The sequence below is a fragment of the Pieris napi genome, chromosome 3 (assembly GCF_905475465.1).
Source record: "Pieris napi chromosome 3, ilPieNapi1.2, whole genome shotgun sequence".
Classification (NCBI taxonomy): Eukaryota; Metazoa; Arthropoda; class Insecta; order Lepidoptera; family Pieridae; genus Pieris; species Pieris napi.
The window spans coordinates 2,296,167-2,305,666 of record NC_062236.1 but is presented as its reverse complement, the minus strand read 5'-3'; the positions used below and the strand labels follow the sequence as shown (position 1 = coordinate 2,305,666).

Below are 9,500 nucleotides of genomic sequence, written 5' to 3'. Positions count from 1 at the left end.
TGAGCAGTATTGGCCTAGTGGCTTCAGCGTGCGACTCTCATCCTTGAGGTCGTAGGCTCGATCTCCGGCTGTGCACCAATGGACTTTCTTTCTATGTGCGCATTTCACATTCGCTCGAACGGTGAAGGAAAACCCAAAGAGTCGACGGCGTGCGTCAGGCACAAAAGGCTGATCACCAACTTGCCTATTAGATTACCAAATGATCATAGGAGGCTGTATTACGAACTAAATAGACAACGAATATGGACCGGTAAAGTAGAATTTGTATTTATTATTAAACATCAACGTGTTGAACTGTCCGAAGCTGAATATTTTCTCCATTCGAGCATTCGATATATGTTCTCCAATTCTGTTGTTCGAAATATGTTGTTGTTGTTGTAATACCAGGAATAGTGTCCGTATGATCTATTACAATTTAATGAAGAAACGACGCGTGGAGGAAATAATTAACATTGTTACAATAAATGATTTTCTAATAGTGTTTTTATTGAAAAATAACTGTCGTAAAACACAATGTACCTATTTGTTATTTTTTCTGGCTAAAATTATTTCTGATTGAAATTGAATTTTGGTATAGATATAACTTGCAGAACGGCGTTGTATTTTACGTAAGTATAATTATCATATGAATAACGTGTAGTTCTCTGTTACTTACGTAAATTAGAAAGTCATGCTTAATTGTATTTTTAATTAACATTTCCTTCGATAAAAGTAATTAAAATTTACTAATGAACTTTCTAAACTAAAATTTCAGCTAAATATTGACGTTGCATAAAATTGAGAAACACGATTTGGAAAATCCAATCAATAATTATGATTTATGAGGAAATGTGGTTAAATTCAAAAGAAATTTTGATTTGTAATAAATAGCTATTTGTCCCTATCGTTTTGGTGTCAATTTGCAAAGCATTCTTCAACTAATAGAGACTTTTAGTATGTTTTTAAACCAAATAATAGTCGTTATTGTGTTATATTGTTTTTTGTAAGTTCCAGAGACAAGAGCTCTACGTCCGAGAGCGTGAGATATAAGTCAAAAATTTCAGTTCGAAACCTTATTTACGAGCGCATAGGGAAATAAGTTCTTGACTAGAATACAAAGAGAAACTGTTTCAATTTTCTCTTTTCTTAGTATTACCAAAGACTATGTGTGATTGAAATTATTTTTACAAAACCCTATTGTCTTGAATATGGATAGTACGTAAATAATTTTATGTAAATTAAATGTATTTTTTTCCTGTGAATTTATTATTCATATTTCTCATTTTAATTTCACTTCGGTACACAACTATGTAAGCGCCAATTACGACACATCATAAACATTATTTTTAGTTTATACAAGTAGACAGGGGTTTGAAATTGGTGTATGATTTGGAAATTTGTTGCAACAAATTTTACTATTGTACTCGTTCGTCACCGTACAATTTTCCTTGTATAATTTATTTCTTCGAAACTAAGCTTGATTTTTTTGTCATCGGCGAAGAAATAAACGCACTACTTTTTGAGTTTTTGAAATGTCATAATTTAATTTTTTTACATAATACATTTTTCCAATCTATTTAATGACAGACAGATTATATATATTATCTTCAAAATCAAGTACATATTGTTACGTACAATCGCGTGATATTGTATTCGTTCATTGATGACGCACTATCGTACAACGTCCCACAATCAGGAAAAATGTTTTCCTCAGTCGTTCCAACCCTTTTTATCGAGATCGCTGGAATTTCTCCAAATAAATGTCTTCGTTGTTACCAATGTAGAAGGCTTAAGACCAGTGGCGTAACTATACCATCTGGGGCCCCGTGGCAAATTCCTTTGATAGGGCCCTATCAGTAAAAATCCTCACGTTGTACAGTTTAATTTTAATAAACTTCGAGATTTTCAAAGTACTCAAATACACGTTGTATATGTCCCACTAATGGCCATAGGCCTCTTCTCTTAGGCTACGCTACGGCTAGGCACGCTAGCCTAATGCGTATTGGAGACTTCAAATCCATTCATAGAACATAATATCTCTAGGGCAGGGGCCCTCTTGGGTCGGGGGCCCGTGACATTTTGCCAGCCCTGCCACCCTATTGTTACGTCACTGCTTAGGACGTGTATCAGTTTGGGCGTACACAAAACAGATTCATTCTATTTTGATTGGTTTTTAATTAAATGTAATAATTGATAGAATTAATTCATAGATTCCTTTTATATGATAACTTTCATTTCATCTATTTTCCATATTTTTTTATAAATGCTTCAATCAAATTAGTACCAGACATAAAACATAATAAAAAGTGGTGTGGAATCAATTTCAGAGTAGATTTTTTTAACACGTTGTTTCTAAAATTATACACGATAGTAACAGAAAAATACCGCTTTATACGTACAGCCATTTTCATATAAGAAAGATACGAAAACGGGAGAACTTACTTCCAAAGTTCACAAACCGAAAAGAACCGAAATTTAAAAAAGAAAAAAAAAATAAACATTCAATTACACAATTGCCACGCTACTTACAAGTTTAAATATAAAACACGAAATAAAAACGTGTGGACTCAGTCACGCTTAGATCACAAGTATTAGACATATGGTTTTTTGAGTAAGCGGAAAATGTGAGCATATTATTACAGTATACAGTACAATATAAGTATTTCAAGGTAAATGTTTTTGTTCTGTATTATTTTTTGTATCATGGTCAAAAGTCTTTAGTTCAAGATAATCAACTCATGGACACCGTGGGGCTGCAAAAAAAACATCTAATACAGAACATATTATGTTAAGTATCGCGAGGGTAGGTGTATGACTTTTCCGAATTTATCGACGGTAGTAAAAAAATTTCACTGCAAACTACACTGCCATCTTTATTGAAACAGTTACAAAATATATTTTTACCATTTAACTCCACAAAAAGCAGTAATTATTCAATATATTCAGTATACAGCTCGAATAACATGCATTTCTGTATCGAGACTGGCTAATAAATAAAAAAATCCAGGCGTACCAGGATCCTGAGCCGATCCTGAGCTAAAGAAAAAAAAGTCATAACGAATAAATTTTTGCCATAGTGCATGTTTGTTTGATCAATTTTATAGGCAAGGAAGTGATCGGTTGCAAGCTTGGCACATGTTATTTTATTTGACTTAGACATGCTAGTACCCTCAATATGTTTAGCAGGTAAAGAGTTGATTGCTGCCCTGCGATTTTGTAACTCACTTTTCGAACTCACACAGCGGTTTTCGCATCGGCGGTCGCTCTTAAATCAGTCTTGAAGCAGTCATTTTATGATTTGGCATTCTGTAAAGGTGGGAGCTTGTAGTTTATTGTTTATCAGAATGCCAAATCATAAAATGACTGCTTCACGACTGATTTGAGAGCGACCGCCGATGCGAAAACCGCTGCGTGAGTTCGAAAAGTGAGTTACAGAATCGCAGGGCAGATAAAAAAATCGATCGATCGGATCGAATCGATTCAGCTTATGTGATAACTTACTTATATTAAACCACAAAATGTTTTAGTCGACAATATCGAGACAATCTATAGATAAATTGAAAAATTCCTTCTAAAATATTAAAGCAAAAATGTTATTTTGAAACTCGATTTAGGATGTAAAGGGATAAAACGAAATTTCAATAAAAGTATAAAATCCAAATCGCAATTGAATTGTGGAGAATTTATATTTCTCAAGGGTTTATTCGAGTGAGCTATTAAGGTATCCGTCGTCTATAAAGAGATAGTTTGTGAATCGATTTAAAAAATTGCTTCACAACTATTTCCAAAATATACCTAACATAATCAAAAGAAGAAAAGAGTTGTTCCTCTTTTATATATATATATTTTATACAGATATATCTGTCGATAATTTATTTAACTAAATTATTTCCTTAAAATAATAGTATTTCCAAAAGATCCGCGAAGAAAATAGAATTACCGAGGCCGGTGGCGTTTGTGCAGCGGATTAAGTGGCTCGAGTATTATTGGTGCCGGTGGCTGTTTCTAGATACGCGATGCCTGCAGCTCACAACACTGTTAGGAAACGGACAAGAATTAAAGACGTAAATGTGCTAGGCATGAATGATGGGGTTAGGAGACGCCTAAACCGCAAAGGATTAGTTTTTAGTGTAAGTTCACTTTATATGTAATGAAATTAGGTAGAAAAAAGGTATTTCATAACTTCATACTTCACAAAGAATGTGTGGCTCAATTACGCAATATGCATGTTAGGAATAAATTGCTTACATTCAAAATTTAACAAAATAGAATATTTAATGTATTTATTCTAAATATACTCATTTAATTGAACGAAGTCGCGGCAGCCATTATCATAATAACTATTACATTACTTGCAGAATTCATACAATTATACAAATTACATGTCTGATTATAGAGCAACATTCAATTGGAAACCAGTTTTTCGATAACTTGTCTCTTGTATATACATTATGAATTTACATAATTTGCGTCATACAGAATAAACCTTGCGTAAGTGATTTGGTGTGTTATTTCTAAAATTTTATGTAAATATAATAGATAAGCCGGCTTTACACGGGTGGACGGTAATTTTTCAAAATATTTTTTAAATGTGATCATTTCAAAAATATTTTGAAATGGGTTAGTCGTTCTAATTGTGAACAAAAAAATCTAATCGGAGCCTATTCGTTACACATATACAAACCATTCCTCTTTATATTATTTGTACTTAGGTACCATGCAACTTTATATGATGCTATTACGTGGTTATGTTTAATAGGTTGTCGTACATCCAAGTAGGGAATTTTGAGAAGTTTTAATACAATAAATGATTAAACTTCCTTGCAAGTTGCACTTACCTAAAGCCTAAACCCATAAATATGACATTCGTAATAGTGACCTATATAGGTACCTACGTATATTCGAAGTTGCTATTGCCAAGTTAGTTCATGTTATTTCGAATAGTATGTTTAGTGACATCTATCGTTAAGTAATTGCTTAACATTTTGTATAGCAAAATAAAACGAAATCCGAATACTGATTACTGTACGGGGCCACCACCGATGTTTACGTGAATCTTAGGTTAAGGTAACTTTACTTTTTTATAAATTCTATTTTCATCTTCATGAAACTTCCATCATTTAAGTATATTTTATTTTAAAACAATTCTTTTTTTCTGTGTAGGTGTTAAATTGAAACTTCTACAATCAGCAGCAGTGAGCAGAGCAATAACGTCGAACGCTGAATCGCGCTAACAATTTTTAAATATTAGACAGAACTGAAAACGATTTTAACTTGAGAATATGAATAAAAAATTGAGACTTAATCTATGACAATTGACATAATCCTAGCTGTAATTTTTAAAATTGTAATTGACATTTCTTATCAAATGATAACAAGTTCAACTATCAATAGTCAATAGTCAATACCCTGTAAAAACATCCTTGATCCTACACTCTACAGTCTACAGGCTACAACGGACAACCACGAACCGAGGTCCAATAATTACTTTAATAATTATTACAGTATAATACTTCAAATTAAATTACATATCTGAAAACTGTATTAATATAAAATATGGCAAAACATTTAAAAGCTTTAATTGGACCATCTATTCTTAATTCCGATTTGTCAAGACTCTACGAAGAATCTCAGAAACTTTTAGATAATGGAGCTGATTACTTGCATTTGGATGTAATGGATGGCCATTTTGTTCCTAACCTTACCTTTGGTCACCCAGTAGTGAAGTGTCTCAGAAATAAAATTAAAGATGCCTTTTTTGAAACCCACATGATGGTGGCTAATCCTGAACAGGTATAACATAATAGCATTTGCTTTTTATGTCTATTTATTTTAAACTGTAAGTTTTTACATCTTTCAGTTGATAAGTTATAGACCGCAACAACAAAAAAATGGGAAAGCTTTATGTCTTTCTATTGCCAGTACTAATATTTTACAATTGCCCATGGCCCAGGCTCATGTTGCAGTGAATTTTAATGGTTTTATCTTGCTAGGTTCTCTTGATGGCAGGCTTAATATGTGTCACTTTGTCCTAAGACTAAACACATCATAAAGTGGTTTGCAAAAAAATTTCAGTGGATTTCACCAATGGCAGATGCTGGTGTCAACCAGTATACCTTTCACATTGAACCAGTGGATGATGTTGAAAGAGTTTGTAGAAAAATAAAAGAAAGTGGAATGAAGGTAGAATGGTATTTGTTATTAAACATAGATTATTGTTAATAATTTAGTTATAATTAAATATAATTAAGTTCCACTGTGTAGGTTGGCCTTGCAATCAAACCTGGTACTCCCGTGTCAGATGTTGAAAAATACATTTCAATGTCAGATATGGTGTTGATAATGACAGTAGAGCCAGGATTTGGTGGTCAGAAGTTCATGGAAGATCAGATGATAAAAGTTCGGCATTTAAGAGAGCATTATCCACTGTTAAATATTGAAGTTGATGGTGGTGTAGGTCTTGCCACTATTGGGTGCTGTGCTAATGTAAGTTAATATTTCTAAAATTTTCTTTCTTAATCTTGTAAATGCCCTTAAGATTTAAGGTTGGCAAATATATTTATGTATTATTTATTATGAATAGAGAAAAAATTCTTATGTTCCCTTTTATACTCAAATTTGTGTAGAATATAAAACTAAATTGTTTTCAGGCAGGAGCAAATATGATAGTCTCTGGAACAGCTGTGATAGGTGCTCAAGATCAAGCTGCTACTATCAAACAACTTAGGGATACAGTACAACAAGCAATGTCTCAGTAACATTTTAAACTAAATTTAAGCATATTTTATGCATATATTTTTTATATACATTTATTATAGGGATTTTGTAAGTATGAAAAGAAAGGTATGGAAACTTTAAGACATATGCAATGGAATATTGTTAATATTTCTGGGTACTCATTCTTGTAGATCACATTAAGTACCTAAATTGTCTTCCATTAAATGACAATAAAAACATTTTTGTAAAAATATGTTTTAATCAAATTTGCTTAAATCTACGTTGCTATCTGCAACAGCAGAGTTGTAATTTTTCTGCATTGAATAAATTGAACTAGTTGCTATACCACCCTCTTTAAAAACCATAGGTGCGTTGTTAGGTTTTAATTTGGCTTTAAGGCTAGTTAGTGCTATTAATATAGCTTCTTCTGTTCGTATGGTTCTAGAGCCTTGATTAGGTAAAACATTGACATAATGATTAAAGAGTAAGCTAGCATCATTAACTTGTAATTGTTCATCACTTTCAAGTGCTGCTTCTATGCCATGTAAGCCCCCAAAAACAATTAAGGCATGGTTAAAAGTGACTGCCTTGTGTGGTATGTCATCTATAGGATTTCCTTTGTCTGATGTTCCAACAGTAAGGTCATATCTAAAATGTTTAATGGTAATTAGTTAATATTATTTAAAACCTGATGAATATATTTTGATAACTTTAGTTAAAATTATACTTATTTTCAAATGATGATATTTAAACTTTACAATTGTTAATTTGTTACTTCTTATAAATTTAATGTTATAGATAAACTGATACTTTGCAAATTACAGATTAATTAAAACTCTACAATTCTAAATTTATAAGTTCTTGTATTAGAATAAACTATGTAAAAATTTCTTACCCATCTTTATATGGGCACTGTGTAAACACTTGACTGAGGTTATTAGCTATCCTAACAGTATAGCCCCAGTATACTCCAGTCTCCGCGCGGGGTGTAGCCAGGCTTACAATTTTTCCTTTTAATTTCTTACCACCTTCAGAAGTTGGTAACATTTTAACAGTTACTCTAATACCTGGGTTTAATAGTTTATCAGTTGAGACATCTTTTAACAGTCCTACATTGACTTGGGAACCTTTTCCTGGTTTAACCTTTTTGTTCATTGTTATTCCTTCCCTGGAATTTAAGATAACAGAGTTTATTGATATTCACAACAATAGTTAGTAATTATGGATAAGTAAAGTTTACATATTGATCAATCTTACCTAAATTTGAAGTCATTAGACATTCGTAAATGATGAGGGGCATCTAAAGGGTTTAAAAGACCAGCAAACTCTAAATCTTTATGGATTGGAAAGAAATGCTTTCTTAAATATTGTGGACATTCTAAGTACTGTAAAATTCTAGCTAATTGCACACAACTTTTTCGCGCAACAATAACTCCATCACCATCCTCTAACTTTGACTTTTTTGTATTTAATTTATCGCCTATATCATCGAATACGATCACCTCATCGACAGAAAAAACACAGGCAGCTCGGGCAATTTGGCCTGCTAAATACGTCCGTAGTTCTGCTGATTGAGCGTTCTCTAAAATTGAACCGGGTACGGCAATGCTGACCGTAGAAATCTCAGCATACTTCTTTTCCTTTTCACATTCTTCTTTGACTTTCTCTTCTAGTTCTTTCTCTAGTAACATTTTTTTTTCACGTTTTACGATTTTCTCCTCATTTCGTTGCCGTTTTAAGGCTTTTCTCTCTTGATTTATATCGCGCCAACTTTTACCCGGCGGTTTAGTTGCTACTTGAGGTAATGACATGTTTATATTTTATTTCGAATTTACATTTAAGCTGAAAAATGTTCAAAACAATTTAATAAATGAAATATAAAAACACATGGTTTTAAAGTTTACACATGGCACAGATAAAAAAATGGAATTAAGACATTAAAAACTGACGTTTGTTAGTTGACAGCTAAAACTAATTGGCAACTTATTAAGTTTAAGTGTAGAGTCATCTATGTCATTGAAAGTTAACTAAATCTTACCAGGGTTCACAACCGTACGATAATTATCGTACAAATGCGATAATTTCATAACAACGTACGATGTACGATGGTACATGACTATCGTACGCAGATTGTACGATAATTTCCATTCTGATAAAAAATTTGATGATAACACAGATAGCCCAATAACAATTACAGTTTTTAGTGTCAGTGCCATCAATTGGCTTATTTTTCTATTCGGAAAATATGCTGTCACAAGGCGACTACAGCGGATGAACAAAGCGTTAATGTAGAAACACAAAAAATGCATCAGAATGCACAGCTTTTTTAAGCTGTATGGTGACGCAGATTCGGAAGTCTTCGATAGCATTTTAATACCTAACAAATTTTAAGTGATAAAAATAATATGCGATGTTTACGGACAATAGGTATATCACTTAGAGCGAACACCATATCGTTCAAAGATAAATTATTGGGTAGTTTTGTTCCTCTTTGACGGAAAAGATTAAAAGTTGTATATAAAACGTTAAGTTTCATTAATATTTGCGTATTCTGTTCTCGCAAATATATTTAGTTAAACTTTTGAAAATATGCTTGTTTTCATGTGGTCTATCCTTTAACATTATTTTGTTATTTATAAATTTGAAATGTTGGCGCGTTAATCACACTCGAAGTGGATGAGGGCCCAGCTTGGGTCTGTGCCATACGTCGAACATTTAAATTGAATTATTATAATTTTTTTCAATTTGAAAAACACAAGTTTACAAGATTTAAACTATAAATCGTTTGCAACATTTTATTTTCA

The 9,500-nt window shown here is 32.3% G+C and overlaps 2 protein-coding genes across 2 annotated transcripts; one reads left to right on the top strand and one right to left on the bottom strand.

Moving 5' to 3' along the window:
- The first annotated feature begins 5,423 nt into the window (after positions 1-5,423).
- LOC125063362 (ribulose-phosphate 3-epimerase) lies at positions 5,424-6,947 on the top strand. The gene is made up of 4 exons (XM_047669774.1): positions 5,424-5,772; positions 6,055-6,162; positions 6,244-6,465; positions 6,630-6,947. Exons 1-4 carry the CDS (start codon positions 5,536-5,538, stop codon positions 6,735-6,737), a joined length of 675 nt encoding a protein of 224 aa, XP_047525730.1. The 5' UTR covers positions 5,424-5,535; the 3' UTR covers positions 6,738-6,947.
- Positions 6,936-8,625, bottom strand: LOC125063358 (putative methyltransferase C9orf114). Its single transcript, XM_047669770.1, has 3 exons — positions 7,954-8,625; positions 7,592-7,864; positions 6,936-7,344 (listed from the first exon to the last, which is right to left on the bottom strand). The coding sequence occupies exons 1-3, from the start codon at positions 8,505-8,507 to the stop codon at positions 6,954-6,956; spliced, it is 1,218 nt and encodes a 405-aa protein (XP_047525726.1). The 5' UTR covers positions 8,508-8,625; the 3' UTR covers positions 6,936-6,953.
- Positions 8,626-9,500: the final 875 nt, after the last annotated feature.

Bases quoted from the DNA above. Each gene is read 5' to 3' on its own strand.
- LOC125063358 (XM_047669770.1), bottom strand. From the start codon at position 8,507: ATGTCATTACCTCAAGTAGCAACTAAACCGCCGGGTAAAAGTTGGCGC. The intron at 7,865-7,953 runs GTAAGATTGATC...CTTAAATTCCAG, and splicing joins TCTAATGACTTCAAATTTAG to GGAAGGAATAACAATGAACA. The intron at 7,345-7,591 runs GTAAGAAATTTT...TAAACATTTTAG, and splicing joins CAGTGCCCATATAAAGATGG to ATATGACCTTACTGTTGGAA.
- LOC125063362 (XM_047669774.1), top strand. From the start codon at position 5,536: ATGGCAAAACATTTAAAAGCTTTAATTGGACCATCTATTCTTAATTCC. The intron at 5,773-6,054 runs GTATAACATAAT...AAAAAATTTCAG, and splicing joins TGGTGGCTAATCCTGAACAG to TGGATTTCACCAATGGCAGA. The intron at 6,163-6,243 runs GTAGAATGGTAT...TCCACTGTGTAG, and splicing joins TAAAAGAAAGTGGAATGAAG to GTTGGCCTTGCAATCAAACC.